Source organism: Scyliorhinus torazame, chromosome 1, assembly GCF_047496885.1.
Source record: "Scyliorhinus torazame isolate Kashiwa2021f chromosome 1, sScyTor2.1, whole genome shotgun sequence".
In the NCBI taxonomy this organism is placed as follows: domain Eukaryota; kingdom Metazoa; phylum Chordata; class Chondrichthyes; order Carcharhiniformes; family Scyliorhinidae; genus Scyliorhinus; species Scyliorhinus torazame.
In genome coordinates, this window is record NC_092707.1 from 84,304,090 (window position 1) to 84,323,422 (window position 19,333).

The 19,333-nt window shown below is 42.7% G+C and overlaps 1 protein-coding gene across 4 annotated transcripts in view; it reads left to right on the top strand.

Annotated features, from left to right (window-relative positions):
- The window catches only part of sppl3 (signal peptide peptidase 3), a 247,765-nt gene that overhangs the window by 204,493 nt on the left and 23,939 nt on the right, over window positions 1-19,333 (top strand). For all 4 annotated transcript variants that reach the window (XM_072497308.1, XM_072497328.1, XM_072497323.1 and 1 more), the window contains 2 exons: window positions 9,914-10,020; window positions 13,985-14,148. In XM_072497308.1, coding sequence (XP_072353409.1) covers window positions 9,914-10,020; window positions 13,985-14,148 — 271 coding nt within the window. The remainder of the gene's footprint in view (window positions 1-9,913; window positions 10,021-13,984; window positions 14,149-19,333) is intronic.

Below are 19,333 nucleotides of genomic sequence, written 5' to 3' on the forward strand. Positions count from 1 at the left end.
AGCCCTAACTAAACTGGAGTCAATGGGAATCTGGGGGGGGGGTATTAATGTGCAGTATTAATGTGCAGTATTGCATGAACGTATATTTTGAAAATTGGTAGTTGCCACAGATTGAGGTACTTTGACAGAATCTTTATTCTGAGCAAAAATGACCTTGAGCTTTTTGGGAGAGTTCCATGCAGAGGTATTTACAATGTCAAATTGGTAGCCATTTCGACAGATACTGAACAATATCCAATTTGTTATATTTGGGTTATTCAAGAATATGTACATCTTGATGTGGACAAATTATTTTGGTATCTACTGATGTTGAGAAGGAAGACTTAAAAAAGATTTGGCACTGACACCAGAGTGGACTGTACAGGATTTATGCTGCCTGACCTGAACTCTGACAAGAGTGTTCTGTGTTAATACTCCCAGCTAGTGAGATGTAATTTTTTAAGGGGTCAGGTGAGAAGGTTTTCTCTTTCCCAGGTAAATTTTGGAAGATTTTTAAAAGTATGTTGAGGTCAAAGCAACTGCTGACCCCAGGTTCACTCCTCAGGCGAAGGTGAGAAATTACCTCCAGTTTATTGCACCGCTCTGTCCAGTCCAGTTTGTACCATTCGTACCATTACATGAAAACTGAAAAGCTGCTTGAAGGCCACGACAAGCCATTATAGATTTTTTTTTTTGCTCAGATTTTTATGTCATGGTGACGTTTGGAGCTGGTATTTGTAGGTAGCCTTAAACTAGGACCATACAAATCAAAATAAGTTTTTCTTTTTTTTTTAATTTCGAGTACCCAATTCATATTTTTCCCAAGTAAGGGGCAATTTAGTGTAGCCAATCTACCTACCCTGCAGATGTTTGGGTTTGTGGGGATGAGACCCACGCAGACTCGGGGAGAATGTGCAAACTCTACGCAGACAATGGTCTAGGGCCGCGATCGAAACCGGTTCCTCAATCTGTGAGGCAGCAGTGCTAACCAGTGTGCCACTGTGCTGCCCCTCAAATCAAAATAGTTAATTTTCAAGAGAAAATGTAATTGCAGCACTTCGTGACAAATAGGCACTCCATTTTGGTGTGAACTGGGCAGTTTGAACAGCATGTAGAGCATGATTGTTAAATCTTCATTGACGAGGAAACTTCAAACCTGATATGCAGTTCAAATTATTTTTCCCTCCATTCTGAGATTATAGGACTACTAATTTCTTTAAAAAAAGGTAACAAGCTATATTAATAAATGAAGCATTCAATTTATTTTCTTAAAAGTTACTGAGAACTTCTTCATTCTGATGTTTTTATTTCTGGGATATGTTACATTTTGTGTCTTATATTCTTGTACTGAAAACCTGAAGCAAATTTCTATTGAATATTATCCAGTCAATTGAGCTCAGGAAATGTAATTACAGAGATTAGGCTTTCTTAGCCAACCTTTACAAACATACCTGTATTTTTAATAATGTCAGCAAACTTATTGAATTCTTCCCTCCCTATAAAAGCTGAAGTTCCGTATGCCTTAATTATACTTGTATCAACAGCTTGCATTTTATAACACCTTTAACATTAAATACCGAGCCATTTGGTTGAAATGTTATCAAACAAAATTTGACAGCGAACCACAAAGGGTGCTATTAAGACAGGTGATCAAAAGTTTGATCAAAGAATAGATTTTAAGGCGATCTTAAAGTGAAAGAGAAGCAGGCAGAGAGGTTTAGAAGAGTAATTCCAGAGCGTTGGGCCAGGGCAGCTGAAAGCATAACTGCCAGTGATGGGCAAAGCTGCTCAAGAGTCCAGAATTGGATCGATATAGAGATATTGAAGGGTTGCAGGAATAGGATCAATAGAAATAGAAGCAGCTGTAGGTCATTCAGGTCATCAAGCCTGCTCCGTCAATAAGATCGTGATTGATCTGATTCTGGCCTGAACTGCCCCTCCCATTACCCTTGACTTCCGTGTAGATCTCAAAAATCTATCTAATGCAGCCGCGAATATATTCATTGACTGGGGCGGCAAGGTGGCACAGTGGTTAGCACTGCTGCCTCACTGCCAGTGACCCGGGTTTATTCTGATCCCTGGTGCCTATCAGTGTAGAGTTTGCACTTTCTCCGCGTGTCTGCGTGAGTATCCTCCGGGTGCTCCCATTTCCTCCCACAGTCCAAAGATGTGCAGGTTTGGTGGATTGGCCATGCTAAATTGCCCCTTAGTGTGTTAAAAGGTTAGGTGTGGTTACTGGGTTGCAGGGATAGGGTCGGGGCGTGGGCCAAGGTAGGGTGCTCTTTCAAAGGGTCGGTGTAGACATGATGGGCCGAATGGCCTCCTTCTGCATTCTATGACTCTTCCCCAGTAAGCAGTGGAGACTTTGGATAAACTAACAACCCATTCAGAGAAGCCATTTCTTCTCATTTCAGCCTTCAAATAGGAGACCGCTTATTTTAAACTACCCCTCCCCGCAGTTCTAGATTACCCCATGAGGGGAATTATCCTTCAGCATCTACACAACCAAGCCCCCTCATAATCCTATATGTTTCATTAAGATTCCCTCATTATTTTAAACCCCATGATTATATGCCTCAGGTAGCCTTAAACTAAGACCATACAAATCAAAATGAGTTGATTTTCTAGAGAAAGTGTAACATGCAGCTCTGTGACAAATAGACACTCCATTTTAGTGTGAACTGGGGCAGTTTGTATAGCTTGTAGGACTTTCCCAACCTTTCCTCGGTAGATAATTCTTTCATCCTACAAATCAGCCGAGTGAACCTTCTGAACTGCTTCCAATGCGAGTATATCCCTCTTAAGGAAGGAAACCAAAGCTGTATGCAGTGCTGTAATTGCAGTCTCACCAATACCCTGTACGGTTGTCACAGGATTTTCCTTTTATACTCCAACCCTCTTGCAATTAAGACCAACGTCCGATTTGCTTTCCTAATTATTTGCTGTAAAATGGAAGGTTAGAGAAATAGGGAGGGTTGAGATGATGGAAAGATTTGAAGATGAGAATGAAAATTTTAAAATAAAGACATTGCTTAATTGGGTATCAATGTAGATCAGTGAGCACAAGGATGCTGAATGAATGAAATTGGCCTGAGTTTGGACTTTGGCTGAAAGTTTATGTAGAGTAGAATATGGTGATGCTGAGGAGAGCATTGGAAAATTCAAAACTGGAGATGGCAAAGGCATGGAGGGGTATGCGTTGGAGGTAAATGTAGGCCGTCTTGAAGATGAAGGGATTATGTGGTTCAAAGCTTATCTCGGTTGCAAAAGATCTGGTTCGACTTCCATAACAATAGTGGTGTTGCTGTTGGAAGGAGCTGCATCGTTTTCATCCACTTGGAGAAGAGAATTTTATTCAGTTGGCCTAAATTCATGTGTAATAAACACAGAAAATACTGGAAACATCAATTCCAGTAGCACCAGTTCTGGATCCTGATGAAAGTTCATTGACCTGAAACATTAACTGTTTTTCCCTCCCCCAGATGCTGTCAGATATTCTCAATATTTCCAGAATTTTCTGTGTAATTTCCAATTGACAGTATTTTTTTCTGAATTATTGTGTAATTGTGTTGGCTCCATTAACCCAATTCAACAACAATATTGCAATTGGGGGTCTGAAAGTGTATTGTAAATGACTTGGGGAAGAGTTTTATTCAAGGGACAAATGGAAACAACTTACTTTGGGTAAGAATGTGAAAGTACAAAATTGTTGACGATGTTCTTACTACTGATGGAGACAGTGGGAGGAGTGTGACTGCAAGGGTTGACTAGCTTCTAGTGAGCTGTGAAATGGGTAGGAGAGTTAATATACAGAGTTGGGATGCTTATAGTAGAGGGAAAGGCAGTGAACTCTGAGAAAAGAGCAAGTGAAACTGAAATAGAGATTAAAATTACCGAGGATTAGGAGTCCATGCAGAAGTTGAGGAATGAAAGAAGGAATGCTTTCAGAGCAAGTGGAAATGGGGCTAAAGGGCCCCCCCCCCCCCCCCCCCCCCCCCGCGCCGTGTGTATCAATGGTGCCAAGGCAGAGATGGTTGACTGCTTCAAATTCCTAGGTGTGCACATCGTGAACAATCTGTCCTGATCCACCAAGGCGACTCTATGACCAAGAAAGCATAACAACACCTATACTTCCGGAAACTAAGGAAATTTGCATGTCCACATTGACTCTTACCAATTTTATAGATGCACCATAGAAAGCATTCCATCTGGCTGCATCACAGCTTGGTATGGCAACTGCTTGGCCCAAGACCGTAAGAAACTAGAGAGCTTGTGAACACAGCCCAGTCCATCACTCGAACCTGCGTCCTATCCATAGACTCTGTTTACATCTCCTGCTACCTTGGTTATTCTCTCTTCCAACCTCTTCCATCATCAGGAGACTTAAAATTCTGAGAACATGTACTAACAGATTCAAAAACAGCTTCTTCCCCGCTGTTACCAGACTCTTGAATGACCCTCTTATGGACTAAACTGATCTCTCCACGCATCTTCTCTACTGAGTAGCACTACACCCTGTATGCGTCCTCTGATGTCTATGTCTGTATGTTTACATTGTGTATTTATCGTATGTCCTATGTTTTTCATATATGGAACAATCTGCCTGGACTGTGTGCAGAACAATATTTTTCACTGTACCTTGCTACACGTGACAATATATCAAATCAAAGGTGTTGTCACTGGTGAGCCAAATTTCAATCAATGCCTCAACGACCAGGGCCTTTTTAAAGAGTAAATTAACACCTTGGAGTTAAATGCAGAGGGACAGTAATTGATCCTCTAGTAGAATCTAAGGTCGTAGACTGGATGAGGTGAGTGGAATGGGAAGTAGGTTAGTATGGATTGCGTCCAGTGAGTGTGCTAGATGTAAAGGTCAGTGAGGTTGGAAGCTGAGGTAGCTGGCATTGCTGCTCGTAAGGAGGCAGTGATTAATGCCTTACTGGCATTGGGGTGGGCGAAGTACTTCAGAAGGAAGAAATGTAATCATTAGCACGTGACAGAATAGAGATAGGAGACACTGGCCTAAGGAAGGTTGAGGAATAAAATAGATTAAAGAATGTGATTGCACCAAGTGTGGAAGCTAAAATATACATACTGTGTAAATAATCTGTCGAAGTTAAAATAGATATATTCCCCCAGCTACAACTGTTGTTGTTCTGATTGATAAATGTGTTGTCACCAGCGGGGCCAGAATACTCTTCAGTAAGTTAAGTTAGCTTTATCTCTGTTGGGGTAGCAGTTGGATTTCGACAGTTGGTCTCAATGAATCAGGGCTAAGGGGAAAAGTCAACCAAAATTCTACTCTTCAACACCATCCATTGACAGGTGCTGGAAAGTAGACTTATTTGGAGAGAACAGGGTCATGTTCTAGGTGCAATGACCTTCTTGGTTGAATGGTTCTTCCTGGACTCGCACAAGAATGGTCATTTGGTGAGAGAGTGTAATGCTACTGCCACTGTCGGTATGAATTGGTGTTCTCAGAAGAGGAAGAAAGTAGTGCAAAATTGTTGTTTTGATGGGCGATGCTCCAAGGACGGATCGTGCAGCTATTTGGAAAGCGAGAACTCTAATGGCAAACCAGACTGGCACTTGTGTTGTGTTAATGACCTTTCTGTTTTGAGTTAGGAAATGAGATTATCTTATTTACTGAAGGGAATATGGAGAAAAAAATGTTTTGATGCATTATCTTATGAAATGGTTAGAAATTTGAATTAACATGATACTTCCATTTTAAAAAGTGATTACTGTTGCTCTGCACGCCTTTTTCTTGAATGTGACCCATATAATTTTCTGAAAATGAGTGGGCATAACATTATAATTACTATTTGCAACTATGTAGATTTTTCCTATTTGAAATGTGCAAAAATGATTCCACGAGTAATTCATGTAACATTCCTCGATGAACAAATTAAAGTATATGGATCTTCGTCATTAGAATTATACAGCACAAAAGAAGACCATCCAGCCCAGTGTATCTGCCGACACATTGAAAGAACTTACCCAATTAGTCTCACTCCCTTGCTCTTTTTCAATTATTTATCCAATTCTCTTCTGAAAGTTACAGTTCGACCACCTTATCAGGTTGCACGTTCCAGAGCATAACTCACTACATAAAAGAACTCCACTGCATAAAATAACTCCCTTTACTCCCCCATGTCCTCTGGTTGCTGGCTTGCCTTCTAGTGACAATGGTTCTCTCTATGTACGTATCAAAACTCCTCATAATTTTGAACACCTAATTAATCTCCCAGCAGTTTCTCATGTATCTCCACCTAGAAGGGATGAGGAACTTTAGTACTCATTCCAGTAAATCTCCTCTACACCCCCTTGAAGGCCTGGACACCTTTTCCTAAAGTGTAGTGCCCAGAATATTCCAGATGAGAGGCCCAATCACACTTGCTTGCTTTTGTTCTCCGTGCCTCAATTTATAAAGCTTTCTCTACTTCTCCAGCAACCTTCGAAGATTTGTGCACGTATAACCCCAGGTCTCTGCTCCTGCACACCCATTGTATCATTTAACTTGTATTTCCTCTCGTTCTTTCTTCCAAAATGCATCACTTCATATTTCCCTGCATTTTCTGCCCATTTGACCAGTTTGTCTCTGGCCTCTTGAGATCGACTTAGAAGATAAGTGGTTCCTGGAAACCGTGTCGTAAATTGGAACCAATTTCCCCACCGGAACATTGGGCGGGATTCTCCGTTTCTGAGACTAACTGATAGCGCCAACGCAGAATTCATGGACCTTCACAACAGAAAAACTGGCGCCACACCTGGACTGATTTCGCTACTGCTAAGGAGCTAGCACCTGCGCCACGTGGAACACAATCGATTCGAATGAGAAACGGTGCAAATTCGCCGGTTTCACGACTCTCACCCGTGAGGCTGACGAGCTGCAGCCGCATATACACACTTCACTCCCCACACACACTGTCCCACACTGTCCCAGTCAACAAGATGGCAGCGAAGAGAGCAGGCCCGAGGGTTACAGATGCTGAGCTGGAGACCCTCTTGGATGCGTTGGAGGAGCGGAGGATGACCCTGGAGGCTGCCAGCTGCTCCCATTTGCTGTGCCTGGGCACAGTTGGCAGAGGCCGTGAGCGCTGTGGCAGCACCATCCGGACAAGCCAGCACTGCTGCAAAAAACTGCACAACCTCCTCAGGGCGGCAGGGTGAGTAGGCAGCCCTGTTCCCCTGACAGTAACCCAAGTCTCCCACATGGGTAACCTAACCAGGAAAATGGACGAACCCCCATCCTGCACCACATGCCCGTACCCAGACCAGCCGCCATGGCCAGGTGCCCCGGCCACTGAGGCCACCAGCTACCTGCTCCCTGGGCTCCATGCGTCGGACTGTCTAACACTGTCGCCTTCTGTTTCCGCCACGCACAACCGCCGGGAGCTGGAAAAGACAGGAGGGTGACCGCCAGACCTACGGTCCCTCGCCTATGGCCGAGCAGAGGTAAAGTCTGAACCAGTGTCGCAAACTGAAAACAGGTTGTCAATTTATAAGCGTCATAAATGCTGTTCGTCGTAATTCAAATGTCATATTATTATTAAAGTTGAGGACTATCTGTATCCTCCTCGTTGTTTACTACAGCTGTTCATTAGTCTTGTAAAAATGATACGTTATCAACATTTGCAACATTCCATTCTGTCAAAGTCTAATTCCAGAAATTCCACAAAATCGATGTGCAAGTCTGCCTGACACTTAAAATGGTTGGTCACACTGATAGGTGTATTCCATCTTTTCAAAACTTGAGGCGGAAAACCTTTTTAAAATTTGATTTATTGACACATGTATCGAAGTACAGTGAAAAGTATTTTTCTGCGGCCGAGGGAAGGTACGTACACAATATGTACATAGTAGACAAAAATATTAATCGACAGAGTACATTGACAAATGGTACATTGACAAACAGTGATTGGTTACAGTGCAGAACAAGGAGACAAACAAAGCAAATACATGAGCAAGAGCAGCATAGGGTGTCGTGAATAGTGTTCTTTCAGGGACCAAATCAGTCCGAGGGGGAGTCGTTGAGGAAACAGGAAGCTGTGGGAAGAAGCTGTTCCTATGTCTGGATGTGCGGGTCTTCAGACTTCTGTACCTTCTGCCTGATGGAAGGATCTGGAAGAAGGCAGTGTCTGGGTGGGAGGTGTCTCTGATAATGCTGTCTGCCTTCTTGAGGCAGCGGGAGGTGTATACAGAATCAATGTGAGGGTGGCAAGCTTGTGTGATGCGTTGGGCTGAGTTCACCACACTCTGTAGTTTCTTGCGATCTTGGACCGAGCAGTTGCCATACCAAGCTGTGATGCAGCCGGATTGGATGCTCTCTATCACACATTTGTAGAAGTTTGTGAGAGTCGATGCAGACATGCCGAATTTCTGTAGCTTCCGTAGGAAGTAGAGATGTTGTTGAGCTTTCTTGACTTTTGCATCAACGTGAGTGGACCAGGACAGACTGTTGGTGCTGGTGACCGCCAGGAACTTAAAGCTATCGACCATCTCCACTTCGGAGCCATTGATGCCGACGGGGGGGGTGTGTCGTGCTGCGCTTCCTGAAGCCGATGATCAGTTCCTTGGTCTTTCCGACATTTAGAGAGAGGTTGTTTTTGGCAAGTTTCCATTCTCTTGAACTTTTCCAACATTCTATTTGGTTTTTAAGTGCCTTTGCAAGCATCACTTGCACACTGCCACCTGCATTTTCAATTGAATATTAGTGCCTCGAACTGTGAAACATTTAGCTCAGTAATATAGAACAGTAATTTAAATCTATATCCTTTGATCCTTGGCTATCCTGAAGTAATATTTGAGCTTCAAGTATTTCCTTTATTAATGTGACTTGATTTGGTGCCGCCATAACTTTTTCTGTACACCGTAAAGCTTTCATTTCTTTAATCTTTCTTCAAAGCACTTTTAATGATTCCTTCGTTCTTTGCATCCTTCCATTCAGCAAACTGACCAAAATTGTACAAGAGACTCTAATAAGTATGATCTGATTGATGTATTTAAAAGCCTGTCTAGAGGTTTATTTCATCGTGCCTATTTATTCTGAGTGCTACTTCTCTGGAACTTTTCCAACATTCTATTTTGTTTTTAAGTGGCTTTGCATGCATCACTTGCACACTGCCACTTCCAGCTTTATTTTTAAGATTTCATGTACTCATTGTATTCGCTTCATTTTTTAATACCCTGTTCTTCTATTCATCTATATCAATGTTGGTCAGTGTTGATTTTGTCCAATAATATAAATCTATTTTGGTGTCATTTTTGTTTTTGTTTTTTCATCTTGATCGGGATGAGAGATCAATCAGCACAATCCAAATTTCAGTTTAAAACAGAGCCCCAGTCCTTCTCTCGGACTTGAGTACATAATCTAAATTGACATTTTAATGCGGTTCTGAGTGAGTGCTACATTGTTCAAGGTATCATTTGAAATATCAAACTTCCTGCTCTGTGAATGTAAAAGGGTCCATGGTAGTACTCTGTAAGCAGACTATTTTTGCTATGCTGGTCAACAGTTATTTCTCAACCAGCATCACCAAAATCGATGATGTAAACATAATGCCTGGACAATAAAAGCTACTTGCAATGGTCAACAGATCTGGCTAAAACTGTGTGGTTTGCTCGTTCCAATGAATATCTCTGCTGGCACTACATGGAAATTACGAAAAAGAACTCCCCATAAAGAAGAGGAACGGGCTTTGAATGCTTCCAAAAAGTACCTTTCAAAAAGTCCCCATCTTTCCAATGAATCAAACAACTGTGGAAACCATTGAAAATAATATAACTAGTTTCCATCAATTGTACATTAAATACATAAATATTTTTGGGCACCTAATGTACTGATTTTTTTTTTCTATGTTTAACACAGTAAATCAGAAATTACTGTTAAAACTTTGCAGTTTGCCCATGTATTTTTTGTGTTCTATTACAGCTCTGGCAATGGGGCTCTGTGTGGCCATGATCGCTTTTGTACGGTTGCCAAGTCTTAAAGTTTCCTGCTTGCTGCTTTCTGGACTGCTCATTTATGATGTATTTTGGGTAAGTTGCAATTAAACGTTATTGCACATGTAAACAGCTTTGCTCTTTGCAGCTTTGTTATTAACTACATAATTCTAAACACATTCCCTCAACTTTGTGTCTTTGGGCTTTTGCATGGAAATTAGTTTGTTTAAAATCTTCAGTGTAGAATGAAAATAAACAGTGACTTCATAATGCATGTCAGCAAATAATTGGACGTCATTGATATAATATGTAAATATTAAGCTTGGGAGGCTTTGGTTAGCAATTTAAAAAATAGTGTCCAGCTTGATTGCTGTTCTCAGCTGAAATCCATAGTCAAGACTTTCATCGAGGTCCCTGAATAGAACTCTTGAACCCTGAGGAGGATTTCCTCCAAGATTAAAGAAGCTCGGATCCCAGATTAATTTTGAGTCAGTGCAGCTTAATACCACACCATAAAGTTAATTTATCTGATGTGTAATTAAGAGAGCTTCTCTTGGCCAATTTAATAATAGCTTTGAAACCACCAATTGTAAACAATTTTTGGGCATGGTTGCAAGGTACAGAGTGTCAACTTCAAAAGTACACCAAAATCTATTCAGAAGATCAGTGACAGCTGTAACCATTTTGTAACTAAACCATCATCTTGAGTTTGGACAAAATGTTCTTTGGTATCGTACCCTTCTGTCTTGATTTAAGTCCTTCACTGAATAATGACATTGTTATACGTATGTTGTCGTCGATGTCAACTAAGCACGACTGCAATATATTCACCATCTGGGCTCTCCTGAGACTTCTCTAGTTTGATGTCAAACAGCACAATGAATGACTGCTTTTATATCTTTGCATCTAATGACGTTCTAGTTCTGTGCATTACCTATTATTTTTTTTACATGCATTTTATTACAAACGTAAAAAAAGTTACAAAACAAACAATTCTGGAAACAGGCTGCCCAACAAACGACCTCCTCTTTCCCGCCCCCCCCCCCCCCCCCCCCCCCCCCCCCCGAAGGAAATCATACACGTCACCCAGCCAGGCCACTACCCCCGGTGGCGTTGCTGACCGCCACTCCAAGATCGGCCTTCCACCCCTCCATCAGCTTTGGCTTCTCCGAAACCCCAAATATTGCCATCAAAGGATCTGGCTCCACCTCCTCCCCCACTATCCTTGCTAGGGCCACAAAGATGCCCACCCAGAATCTCTCCAACTTTTCACAGCCCCAGAACACATGCACGTGATTTATTGGTCCTCGCCCACACCCCTCACACTCATCTGCCACCCCCTCGAAGAACTCACTCATTGTTGCCCAAGTCATATGTATCCTGTGTACGACCTTGAACTGTATCAGGCTCATTCTTGCGCTGGAGGAGGTCACGTTTACCCTTTGCAGTGCCTCACTCCATACTCCTGAATTTATCTCCCTCCCAGCTCAACTTCCCATTTTTCCTTCATCTTCACCACCTCCTCACCTCCCTGCTCTCCCAGCTACCTGTATATATCTCCAATTCTACCCTCCCCTTTCACATCTGGAAGCAGCAGTCGCTACAGCAAGGTGTACCTCTGCAACCGAGGGAACTCTTTCCAAACCTTCCGCGCAAAGTCCCTTACCTGCAGGTACCTAAACTCTCTGCCTCTCAAAATGCCTCCTCAACTGGTTCCAGATCTTCACTGGACTGCACCACCGGGCTCCCTGAGTACCTGCTTGGCGCCCTGCATTACATATTATACTTACATTTCCTAAAATAGAAACCTAAATTACAACTTCTATGCTGTAAGTGTTTTTGAAAAGTTTGAAAAGGCCAGTGCTGATAAAATAGCTCTCAACTACATTTTCTAGCAATGTAGATACCATTGTAGTCCATTTGGCCCATCTTGGAATTCTATAAGTTGTGCCTACTGCTCCATATCTCCTGTTCATTAGACACGTTGCCAGAACTCGATCCTGTTCTTTTTGAAATCACCAATATTGTCGTCCTCCACTGCCTCTTGGATAGTTTGCCCATAGATTTTGCAGTTCAGATTAAGCTGTCTAATTTCCCTTCTACTTTCTGAGTTGATGACAGGGTCAGACTGGCAGACAAGTGTTGACTCAACTGCTTGACAAAGCAAGCCATCATTCTGACTAATTTTACATCATTATTCAATATCAACTGAAGACACAATGATTCATTAGAGCTCTCATGTCTTACGCTCCATTGCAGAATGTCTCATTTTAATTGGCTTAATAATGATTAATCCACAAGAACAGTAAGTTCAAACTTCACAGTGTTAAATGGATTTGTGATTGATAAACTTTTTCAACAGAAGGAGGAAAGTGATGGCATCTGGAGGGGGAAGTGCTTTCTATTTGAAGCTGGAACTGAAGTCCAATATTGTCTATCTGAAGAATTACAGTAACACTGTTGGTTGTTCAGTCAATCTCCTGCATTAATGTTCTAAGCAACAAAAAATAAATGTTAATTTTTCAGCTTGTTGGTGGTGATAAATCAGGCAACTGGAAAAGTAAATTATTTCTGAACGCAGGCAGTTTGTGCTGTGCAAGTTAGAAACATAAAAATAGGAACAGGAGGAGACCATTTGGCCCTTCGAGCCTGCTCTGCCATTTTTGGTAAATGTGGCAAATTTTAGAGTTCACTCAGTATGTGTAAATGCACAAAGCTGCAGGTACAAATGTGTTCATGTTGGATATTAAATTCAATTTGTTAAGATGTGGAAGGAAAGAGGAGTGGGGTTGGTAGCAATATTACAGTGCTGGAGAGTATGAATCTCCTGGAGAGGTCAAGGACAGTCTGTTTGATTAGAATTATAATAGCGATGCTGTTATGCTGCTGGATGTATTGTATTCTACAGGCCACTAAGTGGTGGGAATGATAGAGGAGCAAATTTACAGAGATATTGCAGAAAGGTGCAAGAGATGTTAGGGTATTGTTTAGTTGGGGGATTTCAGTTATCCAAATAGAGATGGTGGGGGGGGGAGGATTTTTCTGAAGTGTGTTCAGGTTTTCATTCTTTTCCCGCCCAACAAGGAAGGAGGTATTGTTGGATTTGGTTCTGAAAGTGAAGTGGGTAAAGTAGAACAAGTGTCCGAAAGGAATCATTTTTGGAGCATTGATCATCGTATCATGATTTAAATAAACTAGGAAAAGAACGGGGCAATCCAAGTAAAAACACTTAATTGGAGGACGACCAATTTCAACAGGTTGAGAACGGATCTGTCCTCAGTAAATTGGAATCAAAGATTCTTTCTTCACCCCCCCCCCCCCCCCCCCCCCCCCCCCCCCCCCCCCGGGAGGGTGATTTGTTTTCCACCTTCACCTTGGAAGGTGACCTTGCATTTTTAAGAAGTTTGTCCTTTCTCATTTCAAGTTGTAAAATATCCAGTCAGTTGAAAGTTTAAGTACTATTTTCAAAATTAAAGGGACTTATCTCGTGACACTTTATAAAACAGTAATTCAGCAAAAACTGTGAGTATTGTGTCCATTCTGGGCACCACATTTTAAGATGTGATAACCTTGGAGAGAGAGTGCAGAATGGTTCCAGGGATGTTGGATTTCAGGATAAAGATCGATTGGAGAAGCTGGGTTGTTCACCTTGGAGCGTAGAAATTTGGAGGAGATTTGATGGAAGTGCTTAAACTCATAAAGGGTTTTAGACAGAGTACTTAAAGATAACCTGTTCCCATTGGTGGATCTAAAACCAGAAAAAAAACTATCTAGGATTATTGACAGAAGAACTAACTGTGACATGTGTGACAAAGATTTATTCAGCAAGTGGTTATAATTTGGAATGCACTGCCTGAAAAGGTGATGGAAGCAAATTCAATTGATATTTTCAAGGGGAAATTAGGTAAATACTTGCGAGGAAACATTTGCAGGAGTAGGGGAGTGAGACAAACTCTCTTAGAGAGAGCTGGGAAGGATCTCATGGGCCTTCTGCACTGTAACCATTCTGAGATAATATAACTGTCTGGCTTGGTAATGTATCCACCCCTCTGCCTTTCAGGTATTCTTCTCTGCTTACATCTTCAACAGCAATGTGATGGTGAAGGTGGCCACTCAGCCTGCTGACAATCCTTTAGATGTGCTGTCAAGAAAACTTCACTTGGGCCCTAACGTTGGACGGGATGTTCCTCGCCTCTCGCTACCTGGGAAATTGGTGTTTCCAAGGTAAATGCTGTGGCATAGCATTTGATCTGAATCTTAGTTCTGAACGTTCTTGGCAAGTCTGAATTCTTATTCAGATTTCCATCCATCAACTTTATTTCACCGGAAGGAATAGACAGACTCATTTTCTGTAAAAGCATTGAAGTCATGCAAGTGGCGATGAGCTACGGGGCATGTTGATTGCCTGTATTGCAATATAGGTTGGGCCTGAATGGAATAAAGTAATGACCTTTACTTCACAAATCAACATACACAGAAGAGGCTCATTTAAACCTCCGTACTGCTATCATCCAGTTGTGATCTTGCTATCTTACCAGGCATTTCTTGCTATACCTTGAATAAATGTTTGCAGGAAAGCCTTGTTCAATATGTGCTCTTTCATCTATGCTTCTGAAGGTAACTGCTAGAAACTTTGCCTATTGTATTACTTCAGCTGCAAAGTGAGTATCTACGCATATTTTGCAGAGAGCTATTATATAATCACAGTGCAAAAGGAGGCCATTTGGGCCATCGAACCTGCACCTGTCCTTGGAAAGTGCACCCCACTCAAGCCCACACCTCCACCCTATTCCCAGAACCCAGTAACCCCTCCTAACATTTTGGGCACTAAGGGGCAATTTAGCATGGCCAATCCACCTAACCTACACTTCTTTGGACTGTGGGAGGAAACCGGAGCACCCGGAGGAAACCACGCAGACACTGGGAGAAAGTGCAAACTCCACACAGTCACCCAAGGCCACAATTGAACTCGGGTCACTGACGCTGAGAGGCAGCAGTGCCTAACCACTGTGCCACCATGCCGCCTATCAAGTTATGTTCAACAAGTTAATTGGCACAAATGCAACTTTTCCCTGCACAAGTACTGATAGCAGACTTGGTTTTGTTACCAATCTAGACCAATTTGTAAGTTGTCCAAATTAGTCTCATTTGTAACTGCACTTCCACTTGCTAAGTCAATGTGTCATGAAACAATGACCGTCTTCCAACTGGAAATGAGACCCACTTTTCTTTAGTTTACTTTATCCTGAGTCCTTCTGCTAGTTGTTCTTAAACAGAGTTAGGGGTTATGGAGCCACTTAAGACACAGAAGGAGGTCATTTGGCCCCTCCAATGCTTGCCGGCTCCCTGCAGAGCAATCCAGTCGGTCCCACTTCCCCAGTTGATTCATGTAGCCCTGAAAATGTACTATCTTCCAAGTGCCCATCCAATTTCCTTTTGAAATCATTGCTTTCTTTTTTAAGTAAATTTAGAATACCCAATTCATTTTTTCCAATTTAAGGTGGCCAATTCACCCACCCTGCACATCTTTGAGTTGTGGGGGTGAGACCCACACAGACACTGGACGAATGCGTAAACTTCACACACACACAGTGACCTGGGGCCGGGTTCGAACCCGGGCCCTCGGTGCCATGAGGCAGCAGTGCTAACCACTGCGCTACCATGCTGTCCCAAATCATTGCATTCTAAATGAATTATTTATTTTGAAAGTGAGCAAGCAACTTGACTTGTCGTTTTGATTGAGACTCTGGCAGCTATCTGAGGCCGTATCAGACTAGATTCAGCCTTGGTGCCATGTTTGATCCAGAGACAAACATGTTTGCACTATTGCAAAGACTCCCTATCTCGACTGCTATAACATACTCTGTCCCACCCTTGGCTGCTGAATCCCTTATCCATGGCTTTTCCCTCTTTAGAGTTGACTATTCCAGCGCACTCCTAGTCAGGCTCCCAATTTCCACCCTTTGTAAACTTAAGCTAGTCCAAAACTCTGCTAACGTTTTTCAAACTTGCATCAATTCCTATTCACCTATCATCCTTGTTGGGCCCCAGTCAAGCAATGTCACTAATTTGACTAATCTTTTGATCATCTGTTCTAATTTCTCCTTACACAGCTCATGGTCAAAGTTTGATAATGCTCCAGTGAAGTGCCTGGGGACATTTTACAATATTACAGCCACCATAAAGGTGCAAATTGTTGTTGAATGTAATTGCCATGCTTCAGATTTGTGGAGCTGCTGCTCTGCTACAATGTGGAAACTGGCAAATGAGGAACTGAATACTTGGGCACGTACAATAGTGGCTATTTTTTGGTAATTGGAAACAGACGCAGAAATAATTTTGCACAGTCACTAGATCAGAATTTTATTCATCTCCACCACTCAAATGGATGAGCACCTGTTGGCTAACTGCTAACTAGCCAAAACCTATTGAAATTTTGTAATATATAAAGTCCAGCAATCAAACAAGTTAGGAGAGAAGATCGAAAGATGTGAGATAATTTGCAGTGCTTGTGTAAACACACGTAGCACTGTAAATAAGGATGGTGAGCTGCAGATGCAAATAGCCACATGGGAATATGCAATTATGGAGAAAACAAGACATGGTTCTTAAAAGGGCAGGACTGGTACTAAATATATTCCTGGATATAAGTGTTGGGAAAGAAAGGGGAAGTGGGTGAAAATATTGATTTAAGAATAATATTGCAGTGCTGGAGAGAAGATGCTCTGATGGTGTCACAGAATCTTATTTGGCTTAACATTAAGAAACAATAGAAGCACCATTGAACTACTGGGTGTATTTATATGGACAACCAACCTAATGGGAAGGATATAGATGTAAAAATCTACATTTGAAGACGGATGCGTGCAGGAAGTAGTGATAGTAGAAAGACTTCCAACTATCTCAATATAGACTGGGATAGCAATAGTGTAAAGAATAGAGGGGGAAGAATTTCAGAAGCGTATTCCGGAAAACTTTCGAAATATATTTCCAGCCCAGCCAGGACTTTGCTGTACTGGTTCTGGGTAGTGAGGTGGGTTAAGTAGAGCAAACGTCAATAGGGCAAAATTAATAGGTTAGCTGTAGAAAAAGACTGAGCAATCTAGAGTAAGGATACTGAATTGGAGAAGAGTCCGTTTCAACAGCCTGAGAATGGACCTATCCCAGGGGTAAATTGGAATCCAAGCTTGATGAGCAACAATGTAATTGAACGATGGACAACTTAACAGAGGTCATAGTATGGCACAGCAAAGATACATTCCCACCAGAGCTGACAAAAGAGCTAAGAGTAAAATGAAGCAGGAAATGGGGGTGTATCATAGAACACATGAGAGCCAAAGTGAATGTAGGCAATTCAGAAGGGAAGTGCAAACCAAAAAAGGTCAACCAAGACTTGGGGTGGCGGCTATTTGCTGAGCGGTCACACGGTGACTCCCGCTAAGGTACTTGGTTTTTGGCCCTTTCTGCCCATTTTATCGGTGATTTTCTCTGGAGAAAATTGCTGCAGTTGAATGGAATAAGACCTCCTTGCGTTCGACTAATGCCCGGTACAAATAGCACAAAGCAGAAGTCAGGCAAGCGTTCGTCGTCCGACTGGAACGTTTACGAGCCTCAGCAGGGTGAAACATGGCATCAGTTTCTGCGGAGTCCTTGACCCCCTCAGTGGCCAATTGAGAAGTTTTTTTTTAAATTTAGAGTACCCAAATCTTTTCTTCCAATTAAGGGGCAATTTGGCGTGGCCAATCCACCTACACTGCACATCTTTTGGTTGTGGGGGTGAGACCCATGCAGACACGGGGAGAATGTGCAAACTCCATATGGACGGTGACCCGGGCAGGATCGAACCCTGCTCCTCAGCACCGTGAGGCTGCAATGCCTGCCACCGTGCCACCCTTGGACGACTAAGAAGTTGGTTAGCTTAACCAATGGGTTTAAGAAGCAGCAACAGGCAGTCGCTGAGGATTTGGATAAGGCAATGGCGGGGGCTTTGACCCTAATTCGGGTGGAGAAGATCGACGTGCAGAATGTGGTACGGGGGCAACGTTACAGAAGGTGGAGGCGGCGCTGTCTGACCATAGTGTTCGGATTGTCTCTCTGGAGGCAGAGATGGTGGTGCAAGCTGAGGAGCGGAGAGTGCTAAAGACGAGGTTGACTATCTGGAGAACCGTTCCAGGGGTCAGAACTTGAGGATCATCAGGCTGCAGTAGGGTTCCAACTCCACGGACTATATGTGCAAGATGTTCAAAAGGTTGGTGGGGGAAGGATCTTTCCAACCCCACCTGAGTAAGACCAGGCCCATTGATCGCTGAGGCAGAAGCCCAGATCGAGGGAACCACCTCAGACAATCATAGTCTGATTTAATCAATATCTAACTAAGGAGTGCTCCTGAGGTGGGCAAAGGACCATCAAGACTGTATTTGGGAGGACCATGCCATCGGAATATACCAAGATGTTAGGGCAGAGCTGATGAGAAGGCCATGTCCGTGCTGTACAAGAGCAACATGAGACTTGGTGAGATGTACCTGGCACGTCTTCAGGTAATGTTTGAGGACAGAGACTATTATTTCAGCGCGCCAGAGGATGCAGATCAGTTTGTCAAGAAACACAGACTGGGGGTGAACTGAAATGTTTGGGAACTATGAAGTTTGTTGTTTTCTCATTAAGTTCATCTGTATATGTATCTTTTGGAGGATTTTTGTAATATAATTTCTGCAGTGCAGAAAGAGGTTATTCGGCCAATCAATTCTGCACGGACCCTCGAAAGAGCACCCTACCGAGGCTCATTCCCCTGTCCTATACCCGTAACCCCACCTAACATTAAAGGGCAATTTTAATATGGCCGATCCACCTCACCTGCACATCTTTTATATTATATATTAAGAGAGGGGATCTCGGAGAAACATATAAAATTCCAACAGAATTAGACAGGATAGATTCAGAAAGAATGTTCTCAATGGTGGGGTGTCCAGAACTAGAGGTCATAGTTTAAGGATAAGGGATAAACCTTTTAAAACTGAGGTGAGGAGAAATTTCTTTACCCAGAAATGGGTGAATCTGTGGTATTCATTACTAATGGGCGGCACGGTAACACAGTGGGTAGCACTGTTGCTTCACAGCTCCAGGGTCCTAGGTTCGATTCCGGGTTTGGGTCACTGTCTGTGCAGAGTCTGCACGTTCTCCCCGTGTCTGCGTGGGTTTCCGTGCTCCAGTTTCCTCCCACAAGTTCCGAAAGACGTGCTATTAGGTCATTTGGACATTCTGAATTCTCCACCTGTAGTCACCCAAGTCCGGAATTCGACCTGGGTCCCAAGATTTATATATTGCACTGTTGAGTTGTCTTTTGGGGGGAGGGGGTGGGCTGAGTGTTGATTTTCCCGAGTGATCTGTGTTAAGATTTGGTCGGGGCTTG